At 46.5% G+C, this 21,619-nt stretch overlaps 4 protein-coding genes across 4 annotated transcripts; 1 reads left to right on the top strand and 3 right to left on the bottom strand.

Annotated features, from left to right (window-relative positions):
• Positions 1–9,638: 9,638 nt before the first annotated feature.
• Positions 9,639–10,166, bottom strand: F5891DRAFT_1129292 (uncharacterized protein; the record flags this gene model as incomplete). The annotated part of the gene is made up of 2 exons (XM_041364377.1): positions 9,639–10,079; positions 10,134–10,166. The coding sequence occupies 2 exons, from the start codon at positions 10,164–10,166 to the stop codon at positions 9,639–9,641; spliced, it is 474 nt and encodes a 157-aa protein (XP_041224426.1).
• Positions 10,167–11,023: 857 nt separating this feature from the next.
• Positions 11,024–12,332, top strand: F5891DRAFT_981510 (uncharacterized protein; the record flags this gene model as incomplete). The annotated part of the gene is made up of 9 exons (XM_041377118.1): positions 11,024–11,057; positions 11,113–11,188; positions 11,266–11,302; positions 11,339–11,492; positions 11,556–11,611; positions 11,666–11,767; positions 11,820–11,919; positions 12,112–12,172; positions 12,278–12,332. 9 exons carry the CDS (start codon positions 11,024–11,026, stop codon positions 12,330–12,332), a joined length of 675 nt encoding a protein of 224 aa, XP_041224425.1.
• A 7,702-nt stretch (positions 12,333–20,034) lies between these two features.
• F5891DRAFT_913491 (uncharacterized protein) lies at positions 20,035–20,383 on the bottom strand (the record flags this gene model as incomplete). Its single annotated transcript, XM_041373663.1, has 2 exons — positions 20,035–20,075; positions 20,128–20,383. Coding segments are annotated over 2 exons (297 nt in total), but the record flags the coding sequence as incomplete, so codon positions are not given.
• Positions 20,384–20,706: 323 nt separating this feature from the next.
• Positions 20,707–21,619, bottom strand: F5891DRAFT_1129291 (uncharacterized protein; the record flags this gene model as incomplete). Its single annotated transcript, XM_041364376.1, has 4 exons — positions 20,707–21,060; positions 21,162–21,308; positions 21,365–21,497; positions 21,534–21,619. 4 exons carry the CDS (start codon positions 21,617–21,619, stop codon positions 20,707–20,709), a joined length of 720 nt encoding a protein of 239 aa, XP_041224423.1.

The raw sequence follows: 21,619 nt of genomic DNA, 5'->3' as shown, positions 1-21,619 counted from the left end.
CTGCACTTTCTGGCTAACACAAAGTGTCAATGTCAGGGAAAGTGGAAGAATGTGAGGGGGATTTCTCTCAGGTATTTGAAAGAAAAATGAATTCTTATATTTTTGGGTGGAGATTGGCTCTCCTTTATACATGAGATGAGAGAAACTGTATAGTACCAAGAAATAAGATTGAAAAGAGGAATGACATCAGAATTGCATCATAAATGATCTCATTGTGGAGCATTTGTGGAGCATTTGTGGAGCTAGGTGGAGCAGAACATTCTAGCATCCAATGACATCACTATGACATCAGAGAAACCAACAGAATAGGCCAGAACTATCTGTGGAGCCATATGACATCATCATGACATCATACCTTGCAGGTACGTTTTATGATGCATCTGAGATGTCAGTGAATCATATAGGTAAAGAGATGAAAGAAAAACATAGAGAAAATAAGGTAGGAATAATCATAAAAGAAAACAAAGCAAAACATGGGCCTTTTTGATAGGGTTTTTGTAGGCTTTTAACTTTTCTCCTTGGTTATTTGTAGTCAAAGTAAATAAGCCAAATGTTAGGTAATAACCTAAGCTTTTATACACCCATTACTTGGACTATGTCAATATATGATTTCTCCATCATATTTGACTTTTCTTCAAAAACACTGTACTTTTTTGTGTGATTGGAGCACACAAAGCTATCTGTTGCACTTGAGTCTATACTCAAAGTACATTTATTTTTTGTGTAGTCTGAGGACAAAGCTAACAGACTATAGATATGTGGGATCATGTGTCATGTATGTGTTCTGCATGATTCCCATATCATGCAGGACAGCGATAATCTCTTCATCACTTCCTACCATCCTGTCTTCCATCCCATTCAACCCTGCTATGCTTACTGCGTCTCCCTCTCCCTCACCTGAACCTGAGGAGCGCCCTCAAGACGAAGGCAACACGTCCGTCGATGACGCCACTCTCGACGACGTGACTCCGAAGGAGCCGCAGGAAACTGTTGCCGACCGGATCTGTCGGTCTTGGGTGGTGACGCTAAGCACGATGCGCATCTCGGTGAAGACCAGTCCTCCTCCGAAACCGGAGCTCCTCAAAGACCAGGAGTCCTGGCTTCACGCTTGGGAGTGGGCTATGGTGAGTTTTTATGATTGATGTGCCACTTACTGATCACTAATATAACTTTTCTTAGGGCGACATGAGTTCGCTGTTTGACCAGGCGCGCACCGCTGAGGTACATCTGTCCCTCAGCGATGCGGAAGCGGTCGATCTTGCCGCTGGCAAGGTTGCCGCTAAGGCCCTTTACAAAGCCATTAAGGCTTGGAAGGAGAAGGCTGTGGAACCTGTGCCGACCGCGCGTCAGGTGCATTTGGAGAAGGAGAAAGCGCTGGAAGTTTCGAAGATGGCTGAGAAGGCGGCCTCTGAGGAGGTGACTGATATGGGCCGTCCAGTAAGTTTCTTCTTTCTCATGTCTCCCCTTTTTTGCTAACTTGTTCTTACTAGCGTCTCGGCGGTCATATTACCACGACGCCAGTGATTACGCACCTGGACATCCCGTGCACACGGTGCGCGACTACTGAGATCCCTTGTGTCCTGGTCGATGGCAACCTGCGATGCAAGGGATGCACCAAGGCCAAGAAGGGCTACTCCTTTGGTATGTTTCCTTTTCTCTTTTTTTCTCCTTTGCCTTGTCGCCAACTCAAAGGAACGCGCGCCGGCTGTGCCGAAACCCAAGGTGGCTGTGCCGGCCGCGCCTAAGGCGAAAACACCTGTTCCTGCGCCTGCCCCAAAGGGCAAGACACCTCCCCCTGTCGCTGGACCAGTGCCGGGTTCGGTGACTGATACTGTGCCCAATGTCGGTTCATCGGACGTGGAAATCGTCGGTGAGTCGACCGTCGATGAGGATGCCGCCGTTGGTGGCAAGACTATTGTCGTTCAACGTGCGAAGCGTCCTCTCGCTTCCCGTCCTGCGCCGGTGCCTAAGTGTCCTCGCCTTGACTTAGCGGCGCAGTTGGACAAGTCTCGGATTGAGGCCGCTCAACTGTGGATTCAAAACACTGAGCTGGAAGCCGAGGTGGCGAAGTGGAAGGGGGTAGTCGTAGATATGCGGCAGCATAGCCGTGTGCAGGAGGCGGAGGTATTAGCGATGAGCAATCACATTTACTGCATGGGGCGCGATTGGGGCGCTTGGGAGAAAGAAATCGCGGAGATGCTAGAGGATAAGAAGTAGCGGTATATGGAATGTCTTCTTTTAGCTTAGAGTCCTTGTTGGCGCCAGCGTGCCTGTACTATAGAGTCTCCCAGCAGAGCGGCGCCTGGTGCGCCTTATGATAATATCCTGTCACGTCCAGTCCTGTGTCCGTCCTAATTCCATTTCCATGTCCAAATCAGTTCGCCGGCCTAATAAGGTAAGAGAAATCTGGGTAAGCGCGTGAAGTAGCATAGAGTCATAAGAAAATACGGCGGTTGCGCAAGCTGTGCGCTTGTCTTTTCTTCATCGGGCGTCCTGTCGCATCTATTCCGTTATTATACCCTGTGCATCGCTTGATATTAGGTGCTGTAGGTGTATAATTCTATGAGTATAATGGGTGCAGTGCGGCTACGCGCGTTTGAAATGGAAGGTCTATGGGCGGTTATGCGCGCGCTTCTATTATAACTTATTTTTTGAATATATATGTACTTGGCGGTTGATTGTCAGCCAATCAGCTGTATAGGATAGAGTCTGTTGGGTGTATGTTCAATGCAATGCGTGTGTTATGAGACATAATAAGAGAAACTGAGGTCACCGGCCGAAACCCGGGGTAAAATGGAGAGAATAGAAATCTATGGTATGTTTTGGCAGTTGTTTTTGTTTTATATTTTGTTTTTGTTGATTTGTTGAGCAGGGCGATGGCGGTTATGTGCAGATATGTGTGTGAGAGTGTCAATTGATATACGGGAAGTGGATAAGTGCTATGCGTCGGACGTGCGCTTGGGTTCGTCTTCGTCGGGTTCTTTGACATCTTTGTCGGCTAAATGATCAAGGGTCTCGTCGTCTTTACCAGTGACGCTTGTCACCATAATGCGCTCATTGCTGCGCGGGAAATAGGGAATGACACGGAACGCTGCATAGCACAATTTAGAGATAGCGCCGTCCAACTCGGCCAGCAGATATGAGCCTCCTTTCATGCGGTGCACTATTATCATTGGTCCCAAGTATCGCGGCTTCGTCTTCTTGCTGAGCTCGTACTCAACCTTCGAATTGCGCACCAGTACTAAGGTGCCGGGCGCATGATCATAGTCGTGGATAGTCACACGAAAGCGCTTCTCAAAGTCGCGAACAGACGTGAAGCGCGCCTTCATTACCTTATCCCTAATAGCGGTGAGATCATCTATGTGCTTCTGCAACTGGCATGTGCGCCATGCAATGAGTTCTGTGGTACTAAACACCGCGTGCGCTAGCATTGGCGCTAAGAATGTTGCTTCTGTTAGATTGAAAGGGAAGATTGGCTCTATGCCGTGCACCATAAAATAGGGCGATAAACCCGTCGCGCGATGCACGGTGACGCGCTCGGCCCAAAATACCGAGTGAACAACTTGATACCAATGAGTATCATCTCCATCGCAAGTTTTAATGATGGCCTCCCGGACATCACAGTGGCAGCGCTCTACTATACTGTTCGCTTGTGAATTATAAGGCAATATGCAGATCGGATGGATATTGTACCGCTCTGCGAGCATGTCGGTGGCTAATCTATAAGCGGGCACATTGTCAGTAATAATCATAATCTCCGTGATAGGGCCCCATCGGCATAGGAGTTCTTCATATATGAAGGCCATAAGCGACTTCGTATTCTCCTTGCGCAACATGCGCAATTCGGGATATGACGTAAGTGCGCAGCGCGCTTGCACTAGATACTCATATCCGCCCGCTTTCGGCATTTTCATGGTGTCAATGTGCACCCTGTGGAACAACCCTCTGGGCGTCGGTACCATCGGCGGAACATGAGGCTTGAGCGATTGCCTGGTCTGGCACTCGTGGCATGTGTGCGTATACCATTTGATATTGTCATCGATGTGCAGCCACCAAAACCGCAGTAGCAGCCGCGAGTGAACAGCGTATATTCCCTTATGCCCTAGATCGTCGTGCGCTTGCTTCAGAATTTGGTAGCGCTTATGCAGCTTTACCACAATCTGGTGCTTGCCGTTTGCTTTGCGGCGCCAAAGGTTATCTTCCAGAACGAAGAAGCGCGCTGCGTGGCTAACGAACACGGTGAATGCATCATCTGTAAATTCAGTGGGTCTTTTGCGATTGAGTAGGAAACATTCTATCAGTACCATGCGCCTATCGAGCGCTTGTGCTTTCTCGGAACGCGGGATCTGCAGGTCATCTTGTAGCGGCTCTGTAACATCAAGGAAGGTTTGTAAGACAGGTAGGCGCCTCGGTGGCTGTGTGAACGGCATCATATGCGCTGTAGAAGAGGAATGGGAAGTGAGTGAATATAGGGGGTATGAGATAACTCAAGTAGTCCTTGGTGAGCGAGATATACGTCGGCCCAAGGGGATTGCTACTGAGAAGGTTCCTCTAGGTGTATAAAACGGAGGGAAACACTGAACCAGACGCTTGGTCAAGCCTGGTAAGGCGCGCGACGATGAGCGAAGCGCAAGCGAGCGAAGGCAACGTGAAGCGCCGATTAGCGATAGCGGCTGATGATAGATGTCGACGCGTGACTTATAATGGAAGCGCGCGCTTAAGCAGAAGCGGTGCGTGTGCAGGTGGTGGAGCGCAGCGACTCTTAATGAGTCAGAATACTAATGGACAGAGTTTCTAGTAATGTACGGCGGCAGCGCTCATATTGTACTTAGATATTTTTGAGTTTTTAGAGGATAACTTAGACTTATAGTCCAACGATGTGTGGGCAGAAAAAGATAGTCATTACACAGTTTATGCGCGTCTATATATACTAAGTAATGTTAAGTGCTGTCAAGCGCTAAAGCGAACCGAGAAGTGAAGCGGACACGAGATAATATGTAATAAGGATCCATAATGGAAAACATATGAAATATGGCCATAAGCGCCAGAGATATGTTAGAATCAATGAAAATAGAATCGGAATATGCACCAATGAACCGAACGGACATGGAATGGATGGACGGAGGATGTGCGACGGAACCGAGGATGCGCGACTAAGGAGTGACCGGAGTGCTGGCACTTGCGAGCGGCCAACGAAGCGCTTGAGCGCACTGTGTGAGATATGAGTCGCGCTATGTTGGGAAGTGATAGTAACAATGGGATTTTAGATCCCTGCAAGGCCACAGAGATATTAGTCTCTACAGCGCGGTTAAATCATATTTGGCACTGGCCGACTCTACTTGGAGCGTCCTATTGTTCAAGATCGCAAAGCCAAATGAGTAAGCGTGGTCAATCCAATCCTCGTGATCGTCATCTTCTTCTGGATCATCGTCAGTGCGCGGTCTCCTTGAGAGACCATCTATGCCAGCGTGCTTCGCTGCGGGTACATGAACGAGATTAAATTGAAATAGAAGAATACCCACGATCCACCGATTGATGGTCGTGTTGGGTTGCAAATCGGGATTATTGATCATACCTTTGATATACTTCGTGTTGACCTCAACCATTAAGTTGACAATGCCGAATATATATACGCGTACTGCACGTAGCGCGCGATACAAGCCGTAAAGCTCGAGTTTCACTTGGGAGTAGCGGCTTTCCACCTCGTTGAGCGCAATTGATCTGAACCGATTGGGATAGCGCTTGCCATCCTCGCCAACTTGTAGCAAAATATACCCGATCGCGACGCACGAAGTATCAACTGCTAGGATGACTTCTCGGCCGCTTTCGTAATCTATCCGCCGAAGCGCAGGTGAATCTAGGATGGAATCCTTCAGCGTTTGCATCACTTGACGTTGCTCTTCGCCAAACTCGAACAGGACATCTTTCTTGGTTAGGTTAATCAGCGGGCGTGCGATGCACGAGAAGTTACGGATGAAAATTCGCAAGACACCGCATGTACCTAGGAACCCATGCACTTGCGACTGGTTCTTCGGTTCAGGCCAATCACGAATCTTTTGTACTTTGGACTCGTCGGGTATCCTCCCTTCAAAAGTACACTTGTGACCGACAATGGTTGCGGATGGCGCGGCTAATACGAACTTGGTCGTGGATACCGTCGCGCCGACATTTTCTAGGCGCTGTAAAATGCGATTGACCACTATACGGTGTTCCCAGATGAAGCGCCTAATGCTGGGGTTTTCGGGTATGGTCTCATAAGAGCCATCCTCGCGCTGATATCGGGTATTGACCGACTTGATTGGTACATTGTCAATGAACGGTGACGTGTACTTGGGGATTTCGTCCTGTAAAATAAAGGCCGTGTCGCCTTGGTAAACCTGAACGGCGTTAGCATGTCCTTGCGGAAGCGTTGTTAAGCGGTGTGGTCCTAGGGGCATCCCGAAGGTTGTCATGTCGCGCGAGTCTACATGCAGCACGCGCTGATCGTACCCGGCGTACAAATCCAACATCGCATATACTGCGTATCCGGCGAACATTTCAGCCAAGAAATCTGGAAATGGCGGAACCGACGTGTTGCGAATGGTAACTTCATTCAGCGGCTGTAGGTCATGGACTAAGCGCAGCAAATGGCCGTCCTTTTCGACAACACAAAACCAGCGTGAGCGATAGGCAGCCGTTGATGGCTCATATACTCCTGATGAAATCTTTTCCTTGATAATGCGAATGACTTCACCGGTGATTGCAGGTGGGATCGGGATATTGCGCTGTGACCATGGAGTGTGCGGCACTGTCGGAATCTTATAGGGCGGGAAATACATTTCATTGAGGCATCCCCGCTCCGAGGCGCCCCAAGCAAATGCGAGTTCGTGAGCCTTAACGAGCCAAGTTATCAACTTGAGCTCTTCGGGCCACAGCCAATTGGCCGGGTCTAAGTCTAGCTTTTCTGCATGCTCGCGTGTAAAGCGGGTTCTTGGTGTGAATTCTGGGGGGTGAGTCGGTAAATCGGGTAACCTGGCGAGCGGGTCTTCAGGTAACTGGCGCACTATCCTATACTCTGGCGGCATAGTGGTAGGCACCGTTCGTACTTTCTTCGTGACTGGTTTATATACCAGCGCGTGAAGTGCGCGATCATAATAATAATAAGAATTGAAGGTGTCGATAGACGCCTTATCAATAATGGAACAGGTGGACGATAAATGCGCATAATGCGCGGACTGCTCGGAAACGATGTGATGAGAAAACGAAGAAACGGAACTTTGCGCAGAATATGACTGAACTGAGGGATAAATATGGCGGCGCGGTTCCGAATAGAGTTCGGCCCGATTAGAGGTTCTGTTTGTTCTGTTTTCACAATAGGTGCTGCGCTTGCTGGTGGCGCGTGTATCCAAGATGACGGTTCTTCTCTTACGGTCATGCTAGATATGGTTAGCGGGGTAAGCGGAGACAAGGGAATAAAGTTCGGGTCTAGGGGATTTTTAGGCGATTCAACAAATGCGCCGGGCAGTAAGTTGCAGGGATGGTCGTGTGATTTGAAGTCGTCCGAGGATTCACCATGTACTGATTCTCTGGGCGATGGCATGACCGGCGACGTGGGCACAAACGGGTTTGGTGTTAATAGGGATAAGTCGGGGTGCGTCGGCTCTGAGAAGTTCCGTGGCCAGTTATATTTGACCGGAGTCAAAATTTCCTGAATGGTGGATAAGCGCGAAGAGGCGACCGCTCTTCGGAATTCTTCCAAGACTTCGTTTCTTGCGACACGTTCTTTAGTAGGCCTGAGTAACCTACCGGTTTTCTCAGATGATCCCCTCGCGGTGGGCTCCAGTTGTAGAAGAGGAATGGGAAGTGGGTGAATATAGGTGGTATGAGATCACTCAAGTAGTCCTCGGTGAGCGAGATATATGTTGGCCCAAGGGGATTGCTACTGAGAAGGTTCCTCTAAGTGTATAAAACGGAGGGAAACACTGAACCGGGCACTTGATCAAGCCTGGTAAGGCGCGCGACGATGAGCGAAGCACGAGCGAGCGAAAGCGATGTGGAGCGCCGATGAGCGATAGCGGCTGACGATAGATATAACGGAAGCGCGCACTTAAGCAGAAGCGGTGCGTGTGCAGGTGGTGGAGCGCAGCGACTCTTAATGAGTCAGAATACTAATGGACAGAGTTTCTAGTAATGTACGGCGGCGGCGCTCGTATTGTACTTAGATACTTTTGAGTTTTTAGAGGATAACTTAGACTTATAGTCCAACGATGTGTGGGCAGAAAAAGATAGTCATTACACAGTTTATGCGCGTCTATATATACTAAGTAATGTTAAGCGCTGTCAAGCGCTAAAGCGAACCGAGAAGTGAAGCAGATGTGAGATAATATGTAATAAGGGTCCATAATGGAAAACATATGAAACATGGCCATAAGCGCTGGAGATATGTCAGAATTAATGAAAATAGAATTGGAATATGCACCAATGAACCGAACGGACATGGAATGGATGGACGGAGGACGTGCGACGGAACTGAGGATGTGCACGCTGATGCGCGACTAAGGAGTGACCGGAGCGCTGGTGCTTGCAAGCGGCCGACGAAGCGCTTGAGCACACTGTGTGAGATATGAGTCGCGCTATGTCGGGAAGTGATATTAACAATGGGATTTTAGATCCCTGCAAGGCCACAGGGATATTAGTCTCTACAATGGACACATTTGGAAAAGGGCAGCTCTTGGCAACATGGTAGCCATGTGAGGTAAGCAAACCAGATGGAATAAATTGAGACAGTAATGAGTCTGCAGTCCCACTCTCCAAGCCTGCAGCCTCATGGTCCTCATCCTGATCCTTGAGTGCATCCAAGTCGAATGGTTGGTCACTTTGGGAGGCAGTCCATTGGAGGTAGATACCATGGTGAAATATGGCCTCTTGAAGTTTGAGCCAGTGAGTCATCTGTGCGATATAATCAACTTTGTTGCTTGCTTGATAAGCATCCTTCGCACAGTCAATATGTAGTCGTTTGGGGCTTTCTGAGTTGAACCCATCCAAGCTGCCCAAAGAATGAATAGCTTGCACATAGTGGCACATAGAATGGACTTTGGGAATATTGAAGTGTTCCCGCAGGCCCAGCTCAACAAAAACTTCCTTGTTGGCATGAAAAATATCTAGTGCATCTTGCATTCACATGAGGGTCATGTCCGTGTGGGCTTGATACTGTGCATAGTAAATAAAATCAAGGACAGTGCACGCAACCTGAAACATGTGGGGTTCCACAGCACCTGCAATGAAACCTAAAATGACATGCTGCATCCCTTTATGCTCGGTGCAAGTCCATTGAGAGATGGTTGAAATTCCCCACTTGAAATGACATAGTCCATGGAACTTGGACATCACTTGAAACCGTGCATCAAATTCAGAGTCAGACATAATGCTAGCACACCAGCTAACAATGTGATCTTTGAACACTCCCTTGTGTAACTGGTGGGGGATATCGGGAGTGATGCATGAAAAATATTGGTGTGTGGGAGATACACCCAGAAAGGATAATGGATTGCACAAAGGCCTTGATCTTCAAAGAGGTGAGGGTCTTCTCCATTTTAATGGCATCTGAGAGTTGTGTGAGTCTTATCAACATTTTGGAGAGGTGAATTGTGGTGGTCTCCTCATTGATTTGGTCTTACAACACAATGGGGGCAGTGGTTTTCTTTACAGCATGCAATGAGACATTGCTCAGGGTGATCTGCGATGTATGCCACAAGAATTGGAAATATCCAATGAATGTTCCAATCAGTGCAGATCATCTCAACTCCACTATGACCAGCCTCAATGAGTGGTTCCATGACCAAATGCATGCAGTTATGGAATAGCCAATAGTGACCCAATTGATGTCCTTCATCATCTTTGAAATGGAGCATTTTGGAGATAGGTAAGTATCCTATCAGCACTGTAGCATGTTTTGATGGCTGACAACGGACATCCTTCTGGATATTTCTGACAGTGAGATATACCGGCCAGGCAGCTTTATCCCCATGAAAACAGGTCAAGTTTGTTTTGTCGGATGCAAGGATCATCAGTGCCACAACAGCACCAGCTGGAAGATGTTGCTATAACTTATGGTTAGTCAATGCTATCTATCTTCAAACTTTTGCTCAACTAACCTGCATATTCCACCACCAATCATCTGTCCACATCTCATCATAGACTTGTGTTTTGCCTTCAGTATCAGCAAACACTTTCTCCAGCACATACCCAAGGTACTCCTCAAATGCAGGATTCCCAATCAGCTTGTGCACACACTCTACAGGGTCCTGGCACCAAAGTTCATGATTTTCGGTGAGTAGCTCATCATTGCCATTTCTTCGATCACCTGTTGATGTGACGATGTCACTGGTCCAGCCAGCACCTTTTGGAAGTTTGTCAAGTCTCTTCTAAAATGTGTAGGTGCTCATAAAACTAGGCTGAGTGTGATTTCTAGTCTAAGGTGTTTTGTGTTACTAGGTGCTTTGGAGAGGAGACATCATTGGGACTTACAATGGCAAGTTTGAGAAATTCATCTGTAGCAGTTTTATTAACACTCTTCGTCATCCACTCTGCAAGTCCCCACTCCTTCTCATCATTGAATGGATACCATGGACTCCCCTCCAGGCCCATATCAATCTGGTTCACCCGGATTTCTTCAAATTGGTCTTCCCAACTCACAACACATCTGCAACTCACCCTGGGTACACTTCGGCAAATCTGCCAGGCTCATTATTGTCTGCTATCTCCTCGATTCTGGCCCTTTTGGAACGGTGCTCATTTACCTCATGGGGATCAACTTAGGCCCTTCTTTGTGGAAATTCATAGTCAATATTATCAGGTATGTCATAGTCATATTTGGGGGGTGTGACAATATCTGACTCCTTGCCTGACCGTTCATTGCAGGACATGTTTTGTTGAGTGACCACGAGATCCCATTGTTGGCGACACACTGGTGTGTTTTGGATATGTAAGGTAACATCTTTGTGTCTGGCAAGCTCTTTGAGACAAAAATTGTGGTTTGTTGTTCATGTGGAACTTCATGGGGAACTTGGTTTTCAAAGGTATGTAGATCATTTGTTTGCCCTGATTGAGTGTCTAATCCAACATGTGTCTCAGATTCTGACATTCTGAGACATCCCGTCATGGCCTCAGACATTCTTGGCACCAACCTTATCACAAAATCAGGACCAAGGTGCACTCTTCACTTTTGATCTCATTCCTTGCTTATCCTCTCAACTCTAACCTACACTAATGTCATCAGTCGCAAAGTCTGATCGCCATCCTACTGAGAGGGCACAATATATGTGTGAGTGATCCTTTCTCATTCTTCTCATTATCGTAGCTAATTGAATATCATTTGCAAGCTGAGACTCATAAGGACGAAGAAAACTGTCAGCGTGAACAGGCCAACAAAGCTCTGCAACAGCAAGAGAAGGCTCGACAAAAGGCCAGCCAAGCATCAGAATGTGAAGCATACAAGATTCACGGATGTGCAGGTTGTTTTTATTTCATGTTGTCACCCTCAATGCTGATGTTTGCAATGTATGATGGCTCACTAGCACTTACTGATTCCACATCTCAAGCATCTGCATCCCCATTGGTTCATGATCCTGCAGTATGTGTCTGCCTCTCTTGTTACATCAATTCAACTGACAGGGTTCTCATTCAGTTTACCAGCCAGACTGTTTCAACCCCTGTAAGGGACTCAAGACTTGTTGCATGTCAAAGTGTGGTGCCACCTGCACTGAGCAGGATTTCTTCGACCGGCAAGGTTAGTTTATTAGACTTTATATCTACTTCTATGATGACACTTACATACAAAGACTCTGCGCCTCAATACCCTGACACCTGAAAAGGCAGCTGAACTGTTGCATCTGCGTGAGGCTGTTGTAGGTAAACAACTTTTGCTGGACACTACACGAAGTGAGTGTCTAGCAAAATATAATAGTTGTGGTCTAGCACAGCCTAGTCTGCTATACTTGCAGAACAAGTGTGTTTGACCTGAGGGGTTAACTGTTGGTAGTAGAATAATTAGTTATACAAAAAGGAAGATAGTCTGAAGCGCAGGAGACGAAGTCTGAAGGTATAATTACAAATCTGAATGTAAAACATCAGGTCCGATGTTTTTTGGGTTTTGGGTTAGTGGGTTTTGGCAGGTTTCGTTGGATATCATCAGGTTAGTGTCGGGTTAGGAAAAGAATGTTGGGGATAGTGAATGGCGGAATACTGTCAGTGTTTCGGAGTGTTTCAGATAAAAATGGATGATATTTGCTGAATTCAGTGAAGAACTACAGATATCTAATGACCTCCTCCTACTCGGAGGTAGAAAGGTATGATAAGTAAGAAGGAGGTATGCAAAATATATAGTGTCTATGTAGAATTTTGGAGTGCTATAGGCGAAAGTAGTACACATATTACAGTGACCTATCTCTGTATAATACAAGGGAATGGACGTGCATAATATCCCATATGATACGGGCCAGCGGACCATGGGCCCAGGATAACAATATCCTCGACTATGACAGATGGGGCTGGGAGGCAAATTATTCCCGATGGAGGCGGGTGGGCCCATGCAGGGAATATATAGAGTAGATGAGTGGGCTGATGTACATGAATATTAGGTAGATGGGTGGGCCGAGGTAGTTGGATATTATGCAGATGGGTGTATTAAGGTAGATGTGTATGAGATAGATGGGTAGGTACTTGTTATCACATTCATGGGTGGGCCCAGATACATATTAAATTAGACGGGTGGACCGAGGGTATTATAAAATATTGTATTATATGGGTGGGCCCAGACACATATTAATTAGACCGGTGGGCCGAGGGTGTTGTATGGGATGTTGTATTAGACGGGTGGGCCGAGGGTGGCATAAAATATAGATGAGTGGGCCCATGTGTATCATAATTGTAGACATGATGGAGCTGAGGTAGTTGTACATCAACCAAATCAGAGGAGGTAATAAATCAAAGTTACCAAGTTCCCGGAGCATCAGGTGATCTCCTGATATGGCGGTGCGAAGCTTGTGTTGCCCTATGAGACGCCAAGTTCCGACCACCAGAATTTGAGTCAACTGTACCGAGTTCCGAGTTCCGGGACCTGGAACTCAACACATAATTTAGTTAATACTTTTTGATGGTGCACAGGTTGTCTTGCAGAATGTGGAATCTGGGGTGCGAAGCTTGTGTTGCCCTATGAGAAGCCAAGTTCTGACCACCAGAATTTGAGTCAACTGTACCGAGTTCCGAGTTCCGGGACCCAGAACTCAACACATAATTTAGTTAATACTTTCCGTGTTAAATGGCCAACCAAAGTTGAGATGTTTCTGAAGAGAGCAGCAGGTGCTCTCTTGACATGGCCTTTGATGGTGCTTAGGTTGTCTTGCAGAATGTGGAATCCGCGGTGCGAAGCTTGTGTTGCCCTACGAGAAGCCAAGTTCCGACCACCAAAATGTGAGTCAACCGTACTCAGAGGAGGTCATAAATCAAAGTTACCGAGTTCCCAGAGCAGCAGGTGATCTCCTGACATGGCTGTGCAAAGCTTGTGTTGCCCTATGAGACGCCAAATTCCGACCACCCAAATATGGGTCAACCGTACTGAGTTCTGAGTTCCGGGACCTGGGAGTTGACAAATGAATATCTGATGACCAGCACACTTCCAATCAGGTAGTATTTCATTGAGCAATGGATAATAATACATCTTTGACAGCCAAAATTATCCCAGGCTCCCTTATCTGATCCTCTCTATCTCCACCCCCTATAACATCAAAGTCCAGACATCCAGCATTCAGCATCTGATTTCCCAAGATTAACATCCAGCATGAATGGTTCTTCCTCTTCCCCTCCTGATAGCATAAACATCTGGCGCACTTGGGCCCTGACTGTGACTTATGAAGCAGGGGAATATACTGAACAGAAATTCAAGGCAGAGAAGACTGGAGGAGGCCCAGTCATACCTTCCCCCAACCTAGACACTGATCTGGTGATGGCGTGCGATCACTTGGCTGATGTACTCATAAAGGCATGTAAAAATCCCAGTGGGTCTTCCTGCAGATTCGTAAAATTCATTTTATCATTCAAATTCCTGCATGACAGTTCAGATGCAGATGGATATTGCAAGATATAGCAAATTGATCTCCCCGAAGGACACCGGGCATAATGAACATAGAGAGGCGAGGTTGCTTGAGAGGTGTCCTCCTGGCCATGAAGGCAAAAGGTTGGTCGATGAACCTGCCACAACTGTCAATGCATCCGGTGCCATCATTGCATGGTACCTCCCAGACACCCTGACCGACACCACCCAGGTGTGTAATATACATTGTTACTCAACGGATATTGAATATTAATGGAACCTACAGAAGGAAATCAGGGAGGCCACCAATTTTCTCACTCCAAGCCTTGAAAAAAGTGTAAGGGCTGATGGCAATTGGCGAACTAATCAAATATTGTTCAACTGGGGCTCGGAAGATGTTGGACCAACTCCCAGATGCATCAATCTATCTCCGGCATGGTTTCAACAGGGACATGAGGTAGGATCTGATGAGATGGTGATTCTGGCAGTCATACTCACCAATCCCAAAGAATGTGTCAGATCTGGAGGTATCTGCATCATTGAAGGGACCTTCCTGCCAGAATATCCTCAAAGCCATTGCAAGGCCAGCAGCTATCACGTTCGCGGCACTCAGAGTCATGCATCCTGAGCAGTACTGGGCAGGATTGAGAACCTTGTCAAACCTTGGAGATATAGCAGTAAGCAAGGATCTGCCACAGATGCCAGAGGCCCTGCAGTACTGGGCATCCGTGTTTAACACCCTCTCTATCATTTCCAATCAGGAAACCCCCCATCATCGAGACCACATGTCCATTGCTGAATGCTTTGACATTCTCACCACCATGGGGAACTATTCTAATGCTCGGATGACAATGCCAAGCCTTCAGCTGGAGTTCAAGTACAATTCCAGCTGTATGATTGCGTTTTCTGGAAGGATTGTGAGACATGGAGTTTATGATGTGGAAGGGGATCAGATTGCTTGGGCATGGTATATGAGGGATGCTGTTCACATTTACGCTGGTGTTCCATCATGTGGATGGGCTAGTGTGGATGGTCCATACAGCGTGTGAAAGATCAAACAAAGAGCAAGCATTGTGACCTATATACATTCCAACAAATGATAACCATGTACCAATAGTTATCCGGACCTCAATACTCAATTTTGAGCATTTGCAAAGTGATATGTGGGACTGAATAATTTGGATGCAAGCCTCGGTATTCGATAATTGGACCTCGGGACTTGACATGTGGGAGTCCTGAGTGCCGGTGAAGGTACAACAATTCAGATGGTGAGTCTGAACAATGTGTTGGGTCTTGCAGAACCTAGCTGCTATTCGACCCTAAAGGGTTTCTGGACCAGACTCAAGGCTTAGAGGAGAGGAAATATCATAGAAAACTACTGAGCACTCAGACTCATACTGGTAACTGGTGAAAAGATTGATTGATTATGTAAGCTACAAAAGTGCCAACATAAGGTAAGGTAAAAACAGTCTCTACAAGCCCAGCCAGAAATGAATCCCTACATCTCATGGGAACTTTAAATCATGACTGTCCCCAGTCATCTGCCTATGCAAACCAAAGCTAAGCTAAACTTAAGAGAACTAACCTGGGGGTCCTCAAACACCTTTTGTTTCCTTGACGCGTATGCCAGGTAAACTGCGCCAGTGAGTGAGGGTCAGGCAATGCAATAAAACAATAATCCCCAGACTTTGCTTTTAGTACTGGAGGAGCAGTGATGCTAAAGTGAACAAAACGCGATGATGGTTGCATGGATGACGATGGGGAGTAGACGGATAGAAAGAGGCGAACGAGGGCTTCGAAATGAGTATAGGGTTGACTAGGTTTGGTGGAGAACTGAGTGATAAACGAGGGAAATGGTGGAAAAGGGCGGAAATTGCGAGAAGTGCGGATAGCGAGGGCGCGTGCGGGCGTATCGGAAATCTGATTGGATGGATGGACAGAGCGGTTATGCGCGAATGAAAGCCATGACCGAGGGCTTCAAAACGGGTATAGGGTCGATGGGGTTTCGATGCGAAATGGGCTGGTGAAAGTGCGAAAAGTGCGGAGGTGCAAGAGGGAGGAGGAGGAAGGGGTATGGTGCAGGGCAACAAGGGCTGGTCCTATCAAAAAGCGGATTGGGGCAATGGACAGAGCCACTGAGGGATGGTAAATGGCCAAAAGAGCTAGATGAGACAGGCCTTTGAGCACCCAGAAAACCCTTATCTCCCCTCAACTTCTCAAAAACACCAAAAAATCGATATCTCCACAACTACTGCTCCAAATGCGATGAACCAGGGCTCAAAATGATCGTACGGACGTGGGGAATATGACCCTAAGTTTGCGAGAGATCCGCTCGAAAAGCGCGTGGGAAAAATGCTTATCAATGCGCTGGGGAGGAGGAGAAGATGCTGAAAAGTGGGAATGTGGGAGAAGCTGGTAATGAATGACTGTGGTTGGATGTGTGCAGAAAACAATGTATAATTTGTGCATGTTCTGAGGCAGAGTATCCTGCAATCATGTTTCATTTTTTTTCTCTGAATATAATAAATGTTCTTCAAGTGTTGTGCAGGAGGAATATACTGCAAACATTATGTATTTATTCTTACAAAACATGGGGCATGTTTCATAAATTTCCTCTTATCAAATATACAAATGAAAGTTTGAAAGTTTCTTTGTTTTTCCTTAACAAAACATTGTCAAAATATTTATTATTATTTGTTATATGATTTTTCAATGTTCTTGGATCAAACATATGGTGAACAGGATGAAGTAATTGAGATTTTTGATACACAGAACATTGGAAAAACAGAGGCCAAAAAATTGACATGATTGTAAATTGTTATTTGAGGAATGATGAATGAAAAATATAGACTGTTTCTTGAGGGAAAATGACTCATTTTTAGATTATGTCTTGCATACAGAAAATCTTCAATACATTCATTATTTTTTTTCAATGTTTTGATACACACAATAAAAAGAAATTTCTATCTTCTAATTCAATGTTTTTTGGATGTTTGGTGGAGGAAAATGAGAAAATGCCCGCAGTGATACACATTTGACAAACCCTGAGCCCTGACATTGTGGACTCCAGACTCGACACTGTTCTGAATACCAAGTCCCGGAAGCCCAGGTCCCGATGTAGAGACTCATGTGTCTCATGGTCTGATATGACAAGTTTTCACTGAGGAGTACATAGCACGAACTTGTAGCGTCACTCTGTGCGCTACCCACAGCTATCCCTATATGAGGCGCAGCTTTCCCGCGCAATGCGCACCATTCACGCGCTTCGCAATCTATATGTGCGCGCACGCGCGCGTTCCCACACTTGAGCTCCCTATAGCGCCAGCCATCCAGAAGCACCCATCCACTGTCCACCAAGCCCTCTAGTGCATATATTTCTATTTCTCTCATTTGCATATTGTTCTGTCTTTATTTTTATCATGGATTCTCACTCATATATATCTTTACATACCTACTCGGTAGCGCTTCGGCTCCACATTACAGCGCTTAGGCGCGCTATATAAGCGCCAGCAGTACATACAGTGGCTCAAAAAAGTGTCCCAATGTTTGTAGGTTTTCATGTAATTGTGTTATTGTGAGCCAGGGTGTGAGAATCTGACTAAGTCAAAGGGAGGTCCCAAAACGCTCCGCCTCTCGGCTACAATTATGTCCCCTATAGTGTGAGAATCCATTGATGCCGTGCGAAAATATGGCTATTTTAATTAGGTGACTCATTGGGACACTTTTTTGAGTTTCTATTAAAATATGAAAATCAGATCATTTAGACATGACACCATTTACAAATATATATATAAATGGTCCCATATTGACAATATGGTCTCATTTTAATATCCTGTACATATATAAACTCTTCCAATAACATCATGTCCCTCATAATCAGCATGAAGTCTATTTCCTCTTCTCAAAGAGATAATATCCTTTTTCTCTCCACCTCTGGTCTATCTATCAGGCAGATTGCCTCCAAAACTGGTCTGTGGAAGTCAACTATTGCCAGGGTTATCAACCAGAATATTCCCAACAAAGAAAGTACTAGAATTATAGAGATTATGTATAATTGATTCAAACTCAAAAAAGTGTCCCAATGAGTCACCTAATTAAAATAGCCATATCTTCGCACGGCGTTAATGGATTCTCACGCTATAGGGGACATAATTGTAGCCGAGAGGCGGAGCATTTTGGGACCTCCCTTTGACTTAGTCAGACTCTCACACCCTGGCTCGCAATAACACAATTACATGAAAACCTACAAACATTGGGACACTTTTTTGAGCCACTGTAGTACTAGGGACTTACTTTCCAACTTTTCCTACCTTTCACTTTACTTTACTTTTACTTTCACCTCTCACTTTACCTAGTACTTACTACCTAGAAAGTCGCAATAGAACTCTATTCCTTTACATCTCGCACTCTCACATCTCTTGCATCATATTATCACTTAAGTCTAGTCTATCTATCATTTCCACATACGCGCGCGCTTTCCCACGCTTCGCGCTAATATGCGCGTGTGTTCCCACGCCTTGCGCGCACCTGCGCCTTCTCGCGCTTCACTTCAGCGCGTACCTCTATATCTTTGCTGCACTCGCTTCCCCTTTAGGGTCGAACACACTTGTCTCCTCAGGTAATGCAGACTAGGCAACGCGCGACCTTACAACATTTTTAGATACAGTTAGGAGCTTCATTTGTTCCTCTCTGTATTGTTGTTTCTACACCGAGTCCCGAATTTCGGAGGTCGGGGTTCAGAGACCCGGAGCTTGTCAACTGTGTTGAGTGTCAGGGTATCCAGAGCATTGGAGATAGCATGTGTCAGTATTTTGCGTTTCATGGTTCATGTTTCGTGGTTATGGAATCGGGCATCAGGGACTCGGTATTGAGAACAGTGTCGAGTCGCGACCTGGAGCTTGGCAACTGTGCTGACCTCCGAAATTCGGGACTTGGGACCCGGGGTTCAGCACTTGGGACTTGGAGCTCATGACCTGGGACTCAACACTGTTCTCAATACCGAGTCCCTGATGCCCGATTCCATAACCATGAAACATGAACCATGAAACAGAAAATACTGACAAATGCTATCTCCAATGCTCCGAATACAGTTGCCGAGCTCCAGGTCGCTGAACCCCGACCTCCGAAATTCGGGACTCAGGACCCTGGGGTTCGGCACTCGGGACTTGGAGCTCGTGACCTGGGACTCAACACTGTTCTCAATACCGAGTCCCTGATGCCCGATTCCATAACCACGAAACATGAACCATGAAACGCAAAATACTGACATATGCTATCTCCAATGCTCTGGATACCCTGACACCCAACACAGTTGCCGAGCTCCGGGTCTCTGAACCCCGACCTCCGAAATTCGGGACTCGGGACCTGGGCGTCCAGGACTTGGATGTGAGATTTTTGAATGCATAGAATATGTTACATTGGGACCAAGCTCAAGTTTTCAGGGCCTGGGATTTGGCCTGCCTAATGGTTGTTCGGAACAGGATCACCTTGTTGCAAAGGTAAATGCAGAGATTGTGAAGGGCATCATTGGCCTGCCCTTCACAAAGCGACATCTCCAGGGGAATCAGATCCTCTGCCATGCATCATCTGCATCTATCAACCCCCAGGTTTGATGGCAATGGGATTACAGTGAGCTTGGGAGAGTTTGTCCATGTATGAGATGTCTCTGTGAAATCCGCCGGGTCATCATCGAGATAATCTAGAATGTCTATGTCTAAGTCCTCAGGTTTATCATCTGCATCAAATCCCTCCCCGAGATGTGTTAGAGCAGACTGAGCAAATCCATCTATCTGGCCTTGGAGCCGATCCCATTGATGGACGATGTCTAATCTCTGTGTCTTGGTGGATCTTCTTCCGATCCTTTGGACCTCAATGAGCAATGCAATCTGAGCCTCTTCAATTGCTAACCCTGTTGATATCCATGTTGCCACAGATCTGCGAGAGGGTGCTGCATTGCGGGCGTTACCCTCCTCTAACAATCTAAGCTCAATCTCCTTTTTGCTAGGTGCTGAGTGCAATATTAATTCGGACCTTGATGGAGACAATGGAGCTCAACGTACCCTTTTTGATATTGATCTCATATTCATCCATGGCTGAAGGATCATTCAATCTGCTTGACTGAGCTATCCTCTCCCTGGCTAACCATTCTGTCTTCAAATGTGAGGGTGCTGCTTCATCGAGTCTGTCGAATGCCTTTCCACTTTCCAAGATGCCATTCCTAGCCAGTTTGTATTTCCGGCATAGAGTCCTTTTCATGTGAATCATCTTGCAGAAATTGGAGTCATTCATCTGATAATCAAGGCATTCCTTTCGGTGGGGAGATGACATTACCCGAGCAGCAGGGGAGATCAGATTGAGCCATGCCCATAGCATCTCCATGATCTCTCCATCGATCCGACCAATGCCTTCAATAAAGTTAGAAGCATATCGGACATAGCAGCTGTCCTGATGGTCATGAACGTGCCACAACCCAATTCCAGGAATGATGGTTAGTTGTGGTGCCATTTCTAGAAATCAACTTCAATCCACCCGAACCCGAAAGTGTTTGTTGTATTGACAATTAATATCATAGAAGGTGACAGCCCTGGTGATGCCTTCCATGTTGTGCCGGGAAGCCTCACAAAGGGTGTAGTCCATGTTTATTTGTCTGCAAGTGACCCATGGTTAACTTGTGAATGGGGAATGGTGGATGTGGCTTGCCTTTTGCCTTTCTGAAAATCCACCATGGAGTGAGGGACAAAGCAACCGTGTCTGGCACAGGCAACTCCCCCGATACCGGTGGACTCCAGCTTGTGCTGAGCAGCATTAGCTTGATTTACTGCCCGGTGATTGTTGCAGCTTGATTTTTCCACTGTGTCAGCAGCCTCTGCCAGATGCATTTTATACCTGTCCTTTCCTATCATGAATCCAAGCCCATCGGACAGCCAAACTTCATTGAATGGCTTAATGGGATGCAGATGTTCAGCTTTGAAATTTCCGTCCATCACAAATGACTAGGTGTATTTCCAGCTTGGATCGCTAGTATTATTATGGAGGCCATAGCGGTTGAGAATAGGACTCACTCATCAAGAGATTCATCCTCTGACAACAGCACATCAATCCCAGGCTGAGGACATGCCGGGCAAAATAATGCGAGTTCTCCTGTGCTCGGGTTATCAGAATGATGGCCAAAGCCATGCCATTTCATTGTCTTCAACTGCCTCCACTGTCGAGCGACCCTCATGAGCTCTCTGTATCGGTCCTTGCAATGTGCTTTGTCAATATGATGTCCAGTAGATGAAAAGGGTAAGGCATTACTGGAACAAGGTGTGGAAACATGCTGGAGGTCATTTGCCGGAGCTTGCTGTAATAGTTCATCGCCGAGGTGCCGCATTCAAGGCTGTCCAGTAGAAAATCATTGAGCACTCTGAAGGTGAACACAGTCTTTGGCCTGTTAAAAGATGCAGGGAAAAATCTGTGTCAAAACATGTGAATGTCCGGACTCATGGCATTCAGACATTCACAGCATCGAACCTCCAGGCAATGAACTCCGGACTTGTTGACAATGACCAT

This window comes from Suillus fuscotomentosus, assembly GCF_016647785.1.
Source record: "Suillus fuscotomentosus strain FC203 chromosome Unknown F5891scaffold_36, whole genome shotgun sequence".
Lineage (NCBI taxonomy): Eukaryota > Fungi > Basidiomycota > Agaricomycetes > Boletales > Suillaceae > Suillus > Suillus fuscotomentosus.
Note: the sequence above shows the minus strand (reverse complement) of the source record. Positions and strands in the feature narration are given on the sequence as shown.